General features: G+C 47.9%; 1 protein-coding gene across 12 annotated transcripts in view; it reads left to right on the top strand.

Annotated features, from left to right (window-relative positions):
• HDAC4 (histone deacetylase 4) overlaps positions 1–17118 on the top strand; it is a 178008-nt gene that overhangs the window by 19660 nt on the left and 141230 nt on the right. For 6 of the 12 annotated variants that reach the window (XM_088059254.1, XM_088059249.1, XM_014261235.2 and 3 more), the window contains exon 1: positions 16300–16387. Coding sequence is in view for 5 of the 12 variants with exons in the window: in XM_014261233.2 (XP_014116708.1) it covers positions 6319–6340 (22 nt within the window). In the remaining 7 variants the exon portion in view is untranslated. Of the gene's footprint in view, positions 1–6090; positions 6341–16299; positions 16388–17118 lie in introns of those variants that run through there. The other 6 variants (XM_014261233.2, XM_088059253.1, XM_088059252.1 and 3 more) reach the window with 2 other exon arrangements.

The following is a 17118-nucleotide window of genomic DNA, read 5'->3' as shown; positions in this document are numbered from 1 at the left end:
CAGTGCTTACGCTGCTTGTGCTCCCTGTCCCCCTTCAGTGAGGGTTCCTGAATTTTGTGTCAACACTTCCACTTGCCAGTGTTTCCCTTAATTTACTGAGTGCAAGTGTGGAAACTGGAAAGAATCTGATATGTGATTTCAGTGCAGTATAGGAAGTTCTACAGAGCAGAATTTATATTTTGTGAGATGAGGCAGTCATGTCTGCATGGCATGACACAGAACTGAGTTGGTTTGGTGACTGTAGGTTGGTGTCCAGGTGAGATTTTAAGGTTTTTTTTTAAGGTCTTTAAAAGTGTTTGACTGCCACATTCTCCAGCAGCATCCAAGAGGATGTACCTTGGGAGGCCTTCCACAACAGGACAGGCATGCAGTGACACTTCTCAGTGACTTGTCTCATGGGTTTCCTGGCCTCATGCACTTGGTGTTTGTCCTCTTTCATAAGGAATTTGTCCATTTGCTTTTGGAATTCAGGAGAACTTTTGCTTTTTCTAGCACCCCAAATCAGAGTTTCTCAGTGCAGCTAAGGACAAGCAGGTAATGCAGAGAGCATGCTTCAAATTGTGCTTTTTACAGATTTGGACCCTTCCCTTCCTCCTGGGAAGCTCAGCTCCTCATCCAGCAAAAGCAGGGGAAAAAGTTCTAACTCTGGCAGAAATAGGTGGATAGCTGAATGATGAGTGATTTGTCTGTGTTAATCATGATTCTGCCCCGCTGTGATATCTTTAAGTCACCTCTGTCTCGGCTGCAGGTTTATAATAATCTGCTTCATCTGTATCAGGAATTTGTACCACATCTCTGAGGGTGTTTTTCTTGCCCTTTTGAAACTCTTACACTGCCTACTTGGAAAAGGAGGGGGAATGTCCAGAGCAGCACAAAATACATGTGGTTTTGGAGGAACTGGGAAAACACAGCAGCAAATTCACTTCTTTACATATTTTTGTCATTATTCCGTGGTAATCCAGTTGCTCTTCTGGCCACATCTGAGCATTAAGCTGATAGTAGATCTTACAGTGTCACCTGCTATTCTCAGTGTGTGTTTAGAGACAGAGAACGGCTCACAGACTCCAAAATCTTTGAGGAGGGTGTCTGATGGTGTTTGAGGCTTGCAAATACATGTCCTGGAAGAGATCTGAGTATTGCTGGAGCTATAGGGCAGTGCAGCACTTCAGGGCAGTGGGCAGTGCTTGTGAAACCTGCTCTCCTGGGACTGACCCAGTGAAGCTGTGTTCTGCTGGAGAAACGGGAGTCGAAGGGATGTTGTCACAGGGCTGTGGGGTCCTGGGGACTGCTGCCACTGGTTTTGTCACCTTGCAAAGTGATGGCTGGGAAATGTGGTCCCTGGAAGGCGGGCAAGCTCGGGAGGCTGTTCCACAGTGGCTCTGCTCTAAGTAAAGCAGCCTGGCCTGGTGGAATGTGTCCCTGCCCATGCCAGAGGTTTGGAGTGAGGTGGGCTTTGAGGTCCCTTCCAGCCCAAGCTGTTCCATCATTCTAAATAAAGATGCAGTAAATCTCCCTGTGGTCACGGTGAATTGTTTCCAGGCACCCCTAAGCCTCTTCTTCCCTCATCCTTTCATGTACAGATTCTATATTGGCAGTATTTTATAAACAAACCCTGAGAAGCAAAGGCAGCTTTCCCCCCCTCTGGTTAAAGTGCAGGATCTGTTGTCAAAGGAGAGATTTAATCAATAAAGCTCTGAGAGAGGCTGTGCCTCCCTTCAGCTCGGTGTGTTTGTGAAAACTCAGGGCTGTTTGCTTCTAAGTGCAGAGAGGAAGGTAATTTTGGGTGGGGGGGAAATGATCTTGTAGTCGATCTATGCCCGGCAGAAGGATTGGTGGTGGCGCCTTTCGGAAGCTGGTGGTGGAATTTCCATGGCTTTTGGAGAGCAAACCCTACAGTGCTGGGGTGCTCCTAGAGGAGAGCCAGGATGTGGGAGGCCTTCCAGCATCCCTTTGTTCCACCGAGGGACCTGCTGCCATGTCAGAGAGAGCCAGGGCATCAGAGCTCCTGGTCCCCAGGAACCTGGCTGACTCATCTCTGGAACCCCAGCCCCAGGCCAAGATTCTTGTTGGGGCTAAAGAGCAATTAAAGCTGTGAAAGTTCCAGCTCTAAATAAAGTCCTGTGGTGACTGTCCTTCGTGGCTGCTGCACATCTGGAGGCACAGCTGGAAGGGGCTGGGAGGAGGAAGGTGAATGTTCATACTGCCACAGGATCACAGAACCATAAAGGGGTTGGAAGGGGCCTTAAAGATCATCTTGTCCCACCCCCCTGCACCTTCCACTATCGCAGGTTTCTCCAAGCCCCATCCAACCTGTCTTGAACACTGCCAGGGATGCATCCACAAGCTCCCCAGGCAACCTGTGCCAGTGTCTCACCCCCCTCCCAGTACAGCGTTTCTCCCTAATACCTAAACTCCCACTCTTTTCAGTGTGAACCCATTCATTATTCCTTGTCCCCTCGCCGCAGTTCCTGATGCAGAGTCCTGCTTCAGCTTCCTCACAGCCCCTTCAGATACTGGAATGTTGCTTTGGGGCCTCCACACAACCTTCTCTTCTCCAGGCTGGTCAGCCCCAGCTCTCTCAGCCTGTCTCTGTAGGGGAGCTGCTCCAGGCCTCCTATCAACAAATCATTCTTGTGGCAGAACTGTAAGATAAAACAACAACAACAACAGCAAAAGCTTTCTGCTGGGGTAAGAGAAGATCTGGAATTACTTTGAATCCAGGAAAAGCGCCTTGTGAGGTTTGGCGGTTGGCTGAGGCACCAAAGCAGGGAGAAACGCAGGGGCTGTGGCCCCTCAGCCTGCCTTGCAGGAACACAGGCTCCTCTGGGGCTGTCACAGGAGGGTGGCAGCACTGTCAGACCACGGCCACCCTCTGGCCCAGGGATGTGATGAGGACACAGCTGCTGATACAGCAGCCCCCGTGGCTTTAGGGAGCCTGTGCTCTCAGATGTGTCCTGCTAGAAGCAGGCTGAAATAAGCAGGCATTAAGTGGTTCCTTGTGCTGCTCCTGAGATTTTTAAAAATCCAGCAGTGAGCAGACTCTGAAAATTCTCCTGTGAGGCAGGAAGCTTGATGATCCCAGTCCTGATTAAATAATGTTTGACAAACCTGCTGGCTTGAGCTGCAGTTCTGCTGGGCATGTCCCGCAGTGCCACCCGCTGCCCTGGCCATGGATGCTCTCCCAAGCCCTTCCTTTGCTCTGTGCCCAGGGACGTGCCAAGCCTGGCACAGTCCCCGTGGCACTGGCAAAGCTGGCAGGGTCCCCGTTGCCCTGCTTGCTGTCTGCCAGGCCTGCTCCTGTGGCCAGCAGGCAATCCTGGGGCTCGTGGCAGGCTCTGACTCTCTGTGCCCATCTCTGCTCCCAGCTGGAGCCCAGGGGAGCCTGAGGTGCCCCTGGCCCCCCAAAAGCCAGGGGTGCACCTTGCCGTGCCCATCTGGGCTTTCTCTTGCGAGCAGGGTGGCAGTGGGCAGGTGGCCCTGAGCCAGTGCCTGTCCGTGCTGGACGGGAATGTGCCTCTGGAATGATGCTCGGCGTGGACTCGCTGTTCCTCAGGCCAGAGGTGATTGCCCTTGTCCCGGGAGGCACTGGAGCAGAAGTTAAACAAACTTGGGTTTGTTTTTCTTTTTAATTTTTATTTTTTTTTTTTAAACGAGATAATTTGCTTGGAAAACCCTCTAGACCTCCCACTGTCTGAGGCATAGGGATAGACGGTGTTTTGCTTCCCTTAATTTAGGGAGTATTTTCCTTGAGACAGTGGCAAGAGGACAAATTTACAGAATTGTAGCAGGTGGAGGCCTGGCAGCAGCTCACTGGTCTGCATGGAGATCAGTGCAAGGGCTACATGAAAATTACAGTTTCGGGAGAGGTAATTTGGGACATGACTGCTGGAGAGAATCACGGAATCACAGAGTGATCGGAAGGGACCTTAAAATCCATCTCATCCCACCCCCTGCCATGGGCAGGGACACCTCCTATTATCCCAGGCTGCTCCAAGCCCCTGGCCTCGGACACTTGCAGTGGTGGGGCAGAAGTAGAAATGGATTGTTAGTAGGAATAGATACGTGCTGCTAAATGGATTTGGTTGGTGCTGCTGATTCAGCCCAGTTTCTTTGGGAAACTTTCCACTGTTCACACTCACATTTTCATTCTTGTGCTGGGAAAATGAGGACACGGAGATCTGGTAACTCCACTCCAAATCCTTCTTGTCTACAGCTGAGATGGCTTATGCTACAATAGTACCTGCTGGTTTTAATGGAAATAAATTATGTTAGTATCTTGCTAATGCCTGGTCTAAGCTGACCCAGCTCTGTTTAACAGGATGTGCTGATTAATAGGAGGGGAACATCTTGAGCATTTGGGATGGCAGAGACCTGCAGGGGTTAGAAATGACATTTAAGTGATTTTTCTCTTGAATTTGACGCAAATTTAACATGGAATGCGTTCCAGGTCTCTAAGAATGCAAGATGGGCAGAGAGGAACTTGGAGAGTGGCGATGCTGAAACACTTGGGCTGCAGAGAAGCAGCCAATTAAAGAGGGCTTTTTATGAAGCACAGCAAGGAGGGGAGTGTGTTCAGCTCTGCCTGCTGGGGCATTTTCCTGCATATCAGGGAAGTAACTTTAGGAGGCCCATCCTGAGTGGCCGTGCTGGTGCTGGAAGTCTCAGACCTGGTTTTGCTTCTTGGAAAGGACTGCTCAAATGTGAGTGTGCTAAGAGCTCTTCCAGGAATAGCTAGCAGTGCCTGAAATGCTGTGGCACAGCCTCAGTGTGGACAGATGCTCCTTGTGCAAGGCAGGAGCCGTGCCCATCGCAGCTGCCATCGCAGCCATCCTCCGCCCCAGTGGTGCTGCAGGGCACCACTCCTTGGGATCAGCAGTTTGGGGTGAGCAGAGTCAGCTGGATCCCTGGGGATGGGCTGGAGCTGGCTCCTGCCAGCAGGGTGATCTCACCCCAGCGCTGGGTGATGCTGGGCAGGAGAGGAGCTCCCCTGGGTACCCAGGAGGGCTGGGCTGCGGGTTTGATGGTGCGAAGAAGGGGAATCACCTGTGGCTGTGGGATAAAGGACACAGCTGGCTTCAGTCTGGGAGCTTGTGCTAGTGGCACAGCAGAGTCCCTGAGACAGCCTGCCTGCAAAACAGGGATGCTCAGGAATCCCAGAATGATTTGGGTGGAAAGGAACCTCAAAGCCCATCCTGTTCCAACCCCTGCCATGGGCAGGGACACCTTCCACTATCCCAGATTGTTCCAAGCCTAGTCCAGCCTGGCCTTGGACACTTCCAAGGATGGGAAATACTGCATGTCACTTGGTCTAGTGCCAAAAAAGCCCTGAGACCGCCACCCCCCTCAAAACTGAACTTGAGCATGTTCTTTTGGTATAAGGGTGGCTGGTTAGATCAGCATGGTGGGTCTCAGGTGGGGTTTCTCCAAGCCAGGCTATCTACTGCTTCTATACTTCCGTATTCTGGGGGGGCAGGGGCCAGGGGTTGCTGACTCTGTGGGTTATTTCCCCCCTGTTCTCTCTCCCTCCCTCCCTCTACTACACAGCTTCAAGATAATTGGGAACGGTGGATTTTTTTCCCCTGGGGCAGTATGGAGCTGTGTCTTAGTAATCTGCTGGAGGCTTGGGTAGAGTGGGAGTGGAATTGATTGTGTGGGTTTTTTTTCCTTCCTGCTCCAAGACCACTTCTTGGCACTGAGGAATTTTTCTTTAGACTTCTTTGGGGAACAGATGCGTGAAGTACAGTTACCACTCATACATATGGCTTTTAAAATATGGAAGCTGTTGGACTGAAGTGGCTTCATATGGTGCTGTTGGAGGATGAGAATTAACATGGAATTTTGGGTTTCTGAGGCTTGAATGTGTCGTTGGAAAGTTGTTTTTTTTTTTTAAATAATGTTAAGTATTAATCTGCATCTTTATGGTTATTAATCAAAGTAACATTTACAACTCTGAAAATTACTCTCTGCAGCCCTTAATGCCTAAAATAGCATTGTAGTTTAATTTCAGGGATAAATAAGTTATATAATGTACAATTTAAATGGCTGTTAATCTTCATTTGCTAATGCAGACATCTTTTTCTTTAATTGCAGGTTCCCATTTTAAAAGCCATTGGAAGAGACTCTGCCACCCTCTTGGATTACTTCCCACCTGACTCAGCATGTCACTGTGCCCTGGATTTTACAAGGTGGCCATGATTTAATCCCCACTTCCCACTCCTATGTATTGGTGAAGCACTGGGGCTCTTTTGAGCTGCTGTTACTCCTGTGGGAACTGATCTGTCTCCAGTCCCTTCTCCCAAGGACTAGACATTGCCAGCAATGAGCTCCCAAAGCCATCCAGGTAAGGGCAAGGCTGCTTGGAGTCCCAGCAGCCACCCCAGAACACAGTGTGCTGCATGAACACACATTTTAATCGTGCTGAAATGGTCATCCAGAGCCCCTTCCCTTCCTGCTCCCTCTCAGACTTCGTGTGAAGGTGGAAAGTGCTGTTGCTGTTATCAGGAGTTACAAGGAAGTTTGGCCGTTTCAGGTTTTTGATTGTTCCAAAATTTGGGTTTCTAATTGTATTTTCTGAGTCATTAACCAGATGTTTAATTTGTTAAATCTGTGCTGATGAGCCTTAACGATATGGAGTGTACCTCCAAGGAACTGGCATGGTTCTGCTGGTGCCTTTATTGATATTTAACAAAACTCTTGGACTTTTAAAGTACTTTTTAATAGGGAGGAATAGTTTTGCTGGAACAAAAGTCAATTGATCCACCTCAGTGCTGTCTGGGGGATTATCCCTAATGTTTCTTGTAATTTGAGGCATGATTCATCACTACTAAATTGTGCATTTCTGTCTGTCAGGAGGATCTGTAGCTGTTCAGTTACCTGCTTTCCAGCTTAAAAGTGCCTCACACATTTGTTTTTAGGGAGTTTGGGGCAACTTTTGTGTTAGAGCTTTGTAGGGGGATTTTCAATTGTGCTTGGGCTGTTTCAGTTTGTGGTACAGAATTGGCTGCTGGGAAGCAAATAATCCAGCAACAGCAAGGCACGTGGAAGGACTTATTTCACTCTGCCTCTGAGAGATTACTCTGTGACTTCAGTTTAATCAGGTTGGGGTTAACAACTAAGGCTGAAGTGCTGAAAGCCAGGAAGAGCTCCTAAGGTTTAAGGAACCACTTGTTTGTGGGGGAAGAAATCCTGCAGTAAATGGGGATGCTGGAGTTTACAGGAAGCAGGGGTAGACCTGACCCTCTCCTCACAACTGAAATGAGTTTATGAGTCTCTGAAATCATTAGAATTATCAAAAAGAAAGGAAAAACAAAAGCAGCCTCTGCTTCCATAATGTAGCAGCAGTCTGTGGGATTTTGAAATATGTTCTATGAGAAGCTGAGAAACTTAAGTGTGTTTGTATGAGTTTAGGTGTTTACTGGAGACACAAATTCCAACTGGTGTTTTGCAGGAGCTCTGTTCTTCAGGTAGCACGTAATTGTTGTTTCAGTGTTTTCATGACTCAGGAGTGAGGCTGGGCAGCTGTGCCTGCCTGCTTTTCTCTCATGGTGATGGTGGGACACCTTAAACACCCACCTGCAGTCCAAACACAGCCGTGGGAGTTTCTTGGCTCCTTAAGGAGCAGCTCTCCAGAGGTTTGGGAAGTGGTGGTGTCCTTCCTGGTTGGGCTGTTGTGCAGTGGAAGCCTGATGCTGGTTTGTCTTGCTTCCTTTCATAATCCATCACTGAACACTTGTTTCTCCTGCCTCTTTCTGCTGCTTTGGCTGAGCTTTTCCGTAGATCCCAAAATCAGCTTGAGCTTTGTTTTTCTAACAACCCTGTCTAGAGTAGTGCTGAGGAGAGTGATCTGCCTAAAACCCAGGGGTGTGGCACCTGGGCAGGATGGTGTTGGATACCCATGTGCCCTTCCTGGGTGCTGGGTTCTTACTCTGGTTGTACTTCCAAGGGTTGGGTTGGAATTCTGCAGTTTTTCGTGGTGACTTTTCACTCTCGGTGTTCTTTCTCGTTTGCTCGTTTCTCTTTTAAGAGTCAGTTGCATAATAAGGAGCAGAAATATTTCTCAAGCCTTGCCAAAGATGACATCTGGACTTCTCATGTCAGTTATCATAGCCATGTTGATTATACAGCTACAGGTAATTATTCCTAATGATGGGCATTGTTTAAGGGAAGGCTCTGGCTTAACTCGAGAGCCTATTAAGCCTTGCTTCAGTGGGTTCGAGCTTTCTTCTCTAATCTTCTCCAAGCCCTAATGGGATGTTTTAGGAGCCGTGCCATGAAATCGTTGTGGTGTAGATGAATGGAAGTGGTTTGGGTTGGGTTTTTTTTTGTTTTCTGTGCTTTTTTGATTTTTCATTTCACTCTGCAAAGCTTTTGTGAGCAGTGTTGGGCACTTAGGGCTTTTCACCGAACAAAGTGGAAAAACACGGAGAGGATTTACATTGGCTAAGAAAAGTGGGGCTTCTCCCCCCATCATTGCCTCTTCTTTTGCTGTGTTTTGGAGTAAGATTCCTTAGGGAGAAAGAAATAGCTTTTGGAGAAGAGAATACCCAGGTGGGAGAAAACTCCCTGGGAGGCATCACGTGGCCTTTGGCTTTTGGCAGAGGAGTCGCCGCCTCTTCCAGCTCTGGAACAAAGCTGGAAAAAAACCATGCTGAAACTGTGCTGCAAAGGCTCAAGTTGGTTCAAAGTATAATTAAGAAAATTAGGCTAATTAAGATAACATTTAGGATTATGACAAAGCTTGGGGGGGGGCGGGGGAAAGCGTGTTTAGTTTCACTCCTTAACCTGTTCGCGTTGGCCACAATTTAAACTTGCCTTGCATAACCCATGGTGCTCTTCTTACCCAGGCTGACTGGGTTGTGAGTAGGTGTGGGGTTTTTCTAATAGTTTTTCTAAAATGTTTTAGGGTTTTTTTTCCCTCTTATATTGACCTTAAATGATTCCTTGCAGTCGCCTTCTACCTCCCCCCTTAATTCTCAGTGGCTTGAGTTTCACTATCGTTTGCTTCTTTAATCAGTAAAGATTGTTCTGCTGATACTAGTTATACATAAAGATTAGTTTTAAAAAACCAAAACACTTAAAGTTAATCACTCAACTGATTTGTATTTGTTTAAAGTTCACTTTCCTTTGTAAAAGCTGAAAAATCTCCATGTTCAATGAAGCATTTTGTTTATGAAATGTTATCTTGCAGGAATTAACCAGTCTGAATGCAAATGCTCCATCCTTTCTTCAGAGCCACTCTTGCAGAGATGCAAATTTCAGCTACATCTTGCAGTGCTGAATGTTTGATAATTAGGAATATTGAAGTTTTCAGAATGAGCTGCCTGGCTGACAGGGAAAAATCTGCAGCAAGGGATCATCGGGGCTGAGAGGAGCTCCTGGAGGAAGCAGAGAGCTCTGGGATCACATGGCACCGGGAGAACGAGTCGGGGAGTCACGTACAGCGATTTGCTGGGCAGATAAGGACTTTTGTACGGGGCTTTATCTGCACCCAGCCACTCTCCTGCCCTGCTCCACGGCTCAGCGAGGCATGGAAAGCCATTTCATGCAGCACACACACACAGAAGAGTTCTCCCCGTCAGCATCTCCCAACGTTTTGCACCACCCAATAAATATTTGATGCGTTCTCTTTTTAAAGATTAAGAAGTTTCTGTGGAGATGCATTTCAAGGCGGCTTTAAATGACACTGACCTACTTTCTGGAAGCAATGAGGCTGTCTGGGGAAGTTATCTGGGGGCAAGAGCATAATTTCAAATAAACACAAGGACTATGGGGGGAAACTCCAGGCCTCCTCTAGCAGGGCTGGGCTGTGGCGGGTACTTGGTGGCTGTGGAAGAACATCTGGGCATGGTGTATCACAGAGTTGTGGAATGGTTTGGGTGGGAAGGGGCCTTAAAGGCTACTCCATCCATGGGCAGGGACACCTTCCACTATCCCAGGTTGTTCCAAGCCCCGTCCAACCCAGCCTGGAACACTACCAGAGAGCCCTGCTTCCCCTTACCACTCTGGTGCTCTGGTTTTACTGGATTATTCTAGACTGGGAATTCAGAGGCTGTTTCCCTGAGCAGCCTGGTCTCTCAGTTTTGGGGGGACTTTGGGGTTGGCTGTGGTGTAAACTCAGAAGAGCTGAAAACTCCAGCAGATGGAACTGGCCATACCTCCACTCACTTTTCTTTCTCCAGCCCACAGCAGAAGGCCTTTTCCGCCTGCTTTCCTGTCCTTACCTATGTGGGAGCTGAGCCTGTCCTGGATTTCCTCTAGGAACAGTGTCATTTTGAGGTCCTTGAAAGTTTTATGTCTGCTCCCACTAAACCTGTGAAGTTTTCACTTTCTGGAGCATCAAATAGTTGGGACTTTCTGTGCAAGGGTTTGATTGTACCCTCAAAAGAGAAGAATTGTTTTGTGCTTCAACTTGGGGTTCAAGCTGAAGTTCCTGCTAGGTCAGTGTCCCTGCCAAGTACGTTCCTCTCATTTCTGCTTTTTCTTTAAATGCAGTTCTTGCACTTAGGAATTCTTTAAAAGCCTGTTTCTAAAGTAAGATTTTTAGCCTGTGATGTTTCCTGCAGTGCGAAGATGAGAAGCAGGTACTTGTGATGAGAGGCAGAGAACTCTGGATTATTTTGAGTGAAGTACAGGGTAGGAAAAGGTTTTAAAAAGTAGTACTTGTAAGGTCGGGTGATTCTGTAATAATGTTTGAGATAGTCCTTGGGATGTTGTGTCTCACTTGGAAAGGAGACAAATCTTTTTCCAAGGGGTTATTACATTTTTGTTACTCACTTTTGGTCAACCCCAGTTTGCCCTGTATCTCATACTTCCCCAAATTAATTTTGTTAAAGAGCGGATAAACAACTGCAATGACATTTCTTCTTTTAGTGTAGTATTTAGTACGTTTTTTTCATCTTCTGACATCTGCAGAAAGTGCCTTTACAGTCAGAGGATAGTGAAGAGTGAGTGAATGTGGAGTAGCAGGATGAACAATTGTGGAATTGGTAATTCTCCCATCCATCACTAAAGGCTTTGCCAGTCCTTTTCTCCCCATAGCTTGCAAGGTACCAGGAATTTCCCCTTCCCACCTTCCCCACCATTTTTATTTATGTGTTTAGGCCATTAAGCAGGAAAGGCCTTGACACCTGCATGGTTTGAGGTGCCAGGTGGAGTGGTCAAACCACTGAGAAATGGGGCACACAATTATTCTTCCACTAAGACAACTAAAATTAACACATCAGCAGGTCTTTTAAAGGTTTTGTTTCCATAACCAAACCCAAAATCTTGTTGTTTCATCAGTTACTGGGGAAATTTTAGCTGCAGTGCCCTGGTTTGCTTTGAGGTGCTCAGCAGCTCTTGGGGTTCTCTCTGGGAATTCCTGTCACCCTTTGGCTTGATGGACTGATTTGCTCAAGTGATTTTTGAAGCAGATTTTTAGCCTCTCAGAAGGGTGAGTCTGATACTGAACTTCATACCTACTGTAAGGTGAATTCCACATGGGAGTAACCCCAGGTGGGCTCTTCTGAGACCCTCCTGATTCAGCTGGAAGCCACCCCTGGTGGCAGCAGTGCTTGTCTGAGTTTCCAAGAGCCTCTGAGTGTGTTTGGGGTTCAGTGGGGCATTGCTGGTCCTGCTTTGAACCCTGGCATCACAGGTTTTGCCAGGTAATCCACAGGCCAGGCTTAACCTTCCCCATATTTGTAGCTGCCCTAATCCACTTTGATGTAGCAATAAATGTTTTGAAAGCTTGGGTTGCCAAGTGTGAGGAGGTTCTGCCAGGATGGCTGGGCAAGGTCAGCCTGGGGAGACAGAAGCCTGACCACAGATGCCTGTGGATACCTGGGGAAGGGGGGAAGCACAGGTAGGATTGTGCCAACAGCCATTAAATACATCCTCTCTCAACCCCTGCTCATGTGTGAGGTGGATTTTTGGGAGGGCTGATAAAGTAAATTTTTCTTTTGTTTGTTGTTTTTTTTGGGGTTTTCTTCTTTGTCATTTTTGTTTGAACAATTCCAGCACTGAAAAACAACTTTTGCTGACTTGCCTGTGAATGAGCAGAGTGCCTCTCCTCTAGGAGAAACTTCCAACCAATGCAGAGTTGCTTGCAGTGGAGGAGACTGCTGGAAACCCTCTGTGCTCTGTGGGAGAGCTGGGATCAGTGTGTTGGAGAAATTGCAGCTGCATTCAAAGAAATCACTTATTTTTTTTTTTTTTTTTAAAATAAAAATAAAACCAAAATCAATCCTGACCCTTTTGCTATTCTGGAACCTGTGCACTCGCGCTGTTTGTAGCCGTTGTGCTGCCAAACCACATAAATAGCTTTATGGGGCAAATGGTGATGGGAGCGAGGTCTGATTTGGGAGCTTTGAACTGCCAGCCTTGGCCTCAGGTACCTGTTTTGAACTCCGAGGCAGCTGCTGAGGCTCTGTGCCCCCACCGGGATCAAAAACACAGAGCAAGGGGCCATGGGCTCTGCGTGCCCCCCCTGGCTCTGCGTGCCCCTCGTGGCTCTATGCTCACTGTGCAGCAGATTTTGAGTTTTTCTTTACCAGCTGCTGCTGTCTGTGAACTCCCGTGTGATGACTTTTTGTTTCAGCCCGTGGTCGATAGCGCCGGATCAATGCGGGTGTTCGGCCGCGCGGCCGCGGAATCAGGAGCAGCTGGGAGGTGGGAAATGCTCCCTCGGGTGGGTTTTTTGCTCAGAGGTATGAGAGCAGGTGTGTTTTTTGTCTGCTGCTGGAAAGGTGGCTTTGGCAGCTCTGATGAATTGACAGTTCTTTGGGCAGGAAACCCTTACAGCTTGGTTAAAATAATCCATTGAGAATTATATTTTGCTCCTCTGTTTCAGCATTCAGAACTTGCACTTTCTACTCAAACGGGCTCAACCCCCTCTGTTAGCTGTGACCTTTATTTTATGCTGCCTATAAAGAGAAACAGTTTTAAATGGTTTTTTCACTCCTGATCTAGAAAATGCTTGAGCTGCTCCTGTGGGAAGACATAAAAGCTTGAACTAGACCAAACCTCTCTTCCTTGGTTGTAAAATCATCCAAAACAGTAAAAAACACTATACACCAAACTCCACAAGTCCATCCAAGTACTGAATTCTTGACATCTGTCGCTTCAGGAAAAATCTCTTAAACTTCCCAGAACTTGCTTTATTCTAACTAAGGTGCCAGTGGTCTCACAGAACCTCTGCCAGGGGAAAGCATGTGATCCTCACAGCTTACCAAACCCAGGAGAAGGGCTCTGGCATCTCTTCCCTGCCAGCAGCAGGAATCTGATTGGCATTAGATGGCTTTTTCCCTTCCTTTTTTTCCTTTCCAGCAGGTGCAAGGCCTGTTCTGCAGGCTCGTAACTCTTGACAGGTTTATCGTGATGTCTTCTTGGCAGGTAGGGCTGATGCTATTCCTTCAGCCTGCATTAAAGATCCTTTTCTTTTTTACTTTTTCCCTTCAAAGTGGAGCTCTGTGCAGTAGCTCTTTCAAGGAGGCGATGGGACTGTTGCCCCTGGTTTCCTTCTTTTTATCTGGAATTGCTGCAGGTAGAGCCAAACCTGAAGGGTCACTACACCTTCACCACCACCCCCACCTCCCTCAAATAAACTTGAGACGGGTTGATCTGAACAAACACAGCAGCAGGTCGTGGTGACAGAGGTTTGGGAAAGCTCTGATTCATTCCTCTCATGTATTTTCTTCTTCACAAGGAAAGTTATACAGGGCAGGTTCTGCTCAGGCATTGCCTGATTCCTGAGTCTTTCTAAGGAAGCTGCTGTGTGAAAGTTGCCCTTTTAATTTTTTTGTTTGTTTGTTTCCTCTCTTTTTGATGGTGCTTGTCATGGGAGACCTCAGCCTGTTGTTTTTAGCAGCTCACCAAAGTGCTTAAGGAGAATTCCTCCTCCTCCACTGATTAATTTCTGGCACGGAGCACAAAATAGCTCTTGCGTCAATAAATCGTCACAGCCTTTGCTTGTCTCTGTCAGCGTAAATACAGTTGGACTCTAACATGCCCCCAAGTAGGCCAGAGGTTGCCACTTCGGCAGCTGCAGGGTGGTCAAGTCCAGCAGTGCATGGCTGGGGTGTCAGAGCTGCTGCAGCTCGCCTTGCAAGCCCCTCTGCCCCCCACCCCTCCTTAACTCCTTATCTTCTGGAATTCTACTCTATTTCTAAAGATATTGTTCTGCAGCTTAGATCATGATGGCTTTGGGTGCATCTGCTTGATTTCCTGGGAAAACAGGAGTGTGTTTGTGGCTGTGAGCAAGGGTTCTGTTCAGTGACTTGGGCCCTCATTTTGCTGCTTCACCTCCCATCACTTGGCTCCTTTCAAACTGCTTGCTCAGACTCTTTTTTTTTTTTTTTTTAAATTTTTTTTTACTGGTAGTTCTGGTGTTTGCTTTTGTTGGGGAAACTGTGGATAGCAGTTGCACAAAAGAACGTGATGTTTTGGGAGTGATTACCCAAATCATTGGGCAACAGGGACTTGATCTTTAGATGTTCCAGCCATCAGATGAAAGAAACTTTCTGCAAAGCCATTTGCTGGAACAGCTGTTGTGCAAACCGGGTGCTGAATGCTGCTGGAAATGGGGAAGAGGGGGTTAGAAACCTGGAAAGTGGGTCATCCTTCTGCACTTGGGATTCTTGCAGGGAAGCTTGAGGGAGTTGCTGGAGAGGCTGGGACCATCCACTGGCAGCTGCTGAGTCAGAGAGTGGGATGGAAGCTGCTGGTTCTCTCCAGAGGTTTCTCCTTGGAGCGTGCCCTGATGGAACTGCTCGCTTGGGCTTTCCTGGAGTGCGTTCTGCCTCCCGCTGCAAGGCTGCCCCGTGGCTGCCCAGCCTCTAAATGGAACAGTTGAGCAGACTGGAGAGTAAGAATAATTTAGAAAAGTTTCTAAAATTTAGTTTTTTTAAAAAAATTACTATTCTCTTAATCTACGTCTAAATACAAACACAAGCTGCTGGTGGAGGGGCGGGAGAAGATTCCTCGATATCCCACCCGTGGATGAAAACTCTTGGCAGGTATTTTTGCCAGTTTTGAGGAACCAGATGTAGCTGCTCTAAACCAAAGTGTTCCATGATAAACTTCTGCATGTATTCCTTCTGTCCCCTGAAAAAAACAACCAGCCTGTGGATACCAGTGGATCAGCACTGGAAGGGCAGGCCTTGATGTGATTTGGGTTTGGAAGAAATTCCAGAGGTAGAACACCTATTTTGAGGAGAAAACTGTCTGCTCAAAGGTGACTTGCATTGCCAGAAAGGAGAGCATGGTCTGCTCTCAGCCTCACGTGGGGATGTGATAAACTCTGTATTTTCTGGGATTTCTCCTCTTGTTCCCTGACCTTCCTCCTCCTCTCTGGAGCTGTGAACTAATACTCACTAACAGATTTACATGTTTTGGCCAAAATGCAGAATGTGTGCAAAGAATATCCCCCCTGCCCTTTTCCCCCATTGGAGCTGGAGGCCTGGGAGTGAAATACAGGTTTCAGAGCATTTTCCTGCTCAGTTTGTTTATCCCTTGGTCTGCGATGCGCGGGGCGCTGCTGGAGGAGCCGCGAGGGGTTGAGGCTGTGGGAAAAGGCAGTGGTGCTTGTGTCACCGGGGTTTCTGGCAGCTGCCTGCCCGTGCCTGTGTCGGGGTGCAGGCTGCGGGGCCTTTTGCTGCTTTTCTCTTCCCTGGTGGTGATGCCAGGGTGGTGTTCTGGCTCTGCAGCTCCTGCTCCCCTGATGTGGCTGTGTCTGTCCGGGCTCCTCCAGTCTGAACTGGCCAGAGTTTATTCCGTGGGGCCGTGCTGGGCTGGGGCTGGGCTTTTCCACAGCCCGGGGTTAGGTCAGGCTCTTGGAGCCTGCTGATCCCACACACACACCCTCTCATTTGCCCAGGTGTCTGCCGTGCCTCTGAGCAGAGCGTCACGGGGCGTGCTGTGGGCAGTGAGTGATGCTGGGGTGGACAGACCTTCAGTTTGCTGAGTGGAGCTGTGGCAGCTCAGGGTGTGCTTGGCTTTTACTTCTCCCCAGGACCTGGGTGCTGGAGAGCTGGAGATCCTCTGTCCACACTGATCAGGCTGGGGTGTGGGGTGGTTGTTGGTTCTGGGAGCTCTCTGGGATGCCCATCCCACACTGAGGGGTCTTTGACTTCCTTTGTGCCTCAGGTAAAATTTTTTTCTTGTAAAGCACTGGGACGGGCTGCTCAGTGCAGTGGTGGAGTCGCCATCCCTGGAAGTGTTAAAAAAAAGCATGTGGACTCTAAAATGAATTATTTCCTTCCTATTTCAGTTTGTATTTCACGGTTGGGGCTGCTTTCTTCAGGAGGGGCAGGCAGGAGAGTCCCTTCAGGAGCCACCAGTCCCCAGAACTGGATTCTGTAGTCACAGCAGCCTGGCTCTGCCGTGGGATGAGCCCTCCCTCCCAGGGAAGGTGAGCTGGGATAAAGGGGTGTGCTTGTGGTGTCTTGTTTGGCTTTTCAGGCTCCTGAAGCCAGAGAGCTCTGCAGAAGGAGCTTGTTTTTATTCAGAAATAATGATGCAGTAGTTGGTTTAGGCACATAAACATTTGTGGCTTGAGCAGGCAGAGGTATGAGACACACTCATGCTGGGAGATGAGTTCTGTCTCGCTAGAAACTCCTTTTTCCTCTTGCAGGAAACAACTGTGGGGCTATTTCTTTTGAACATCAGTGGGTTTTTTACCCCCAAAATCTTCAACTGTTTTTATTTTGCACTAGGAAGCAGTAGGTAGTGTTGGCAAAGACAACCGGTCTCACCGACAGCTTTCAAAGATTTTGGAAAAGGCAGAATGTTCAATGTTCACTCCTTTCATATTTTTTCGTACTGTTTCCCACCAAGCCTGTGTTTCCATCGTGTCTGTGAGCTTCACTGGTTTTGTCACATTTGCAAGTTGTTAATAACATCTTGGTTTGTTAATATATCCTCGGTGTTGGCAAATTCTACGTGATTTATCTGCTTAGATCCATGTTATTTACCGCTCTGCCTCTTCCAAGTTAATAATTTCCCTTACTAAGGATACCTTTGTGCACAGGGAAAGATGCAGGGAGGAAAAATCTGTTTCTCCTCCTCCCAAACTGAAACTAGTGAGGGCTGCTGGCCACTTTCACTGGTCGTCTGCCGAGTCCTTTAATTAGAACGTTTCTG

The sequence above is a fragment of the Pseudopodoces humilis genome, chromosome 8 (genome assembly GCF_049639895.1).
Source record: "Pseudopodoces humilis isolate 2021_Gansu_Grassland_sample_001 chromosome 8, ASM4963989v1, whole genome shotgun sequence".
Taxonomy (NCBI): domain Eukaryota; kingdom Metazoa; phylum Chordata; class Aves; order Passeriformes; family Paridae; genus Pseudopodoces; species Pseudopodoces humilis.
This window is presented reverse-complemented; position numbering and strand designations above follow the sequence as displayed.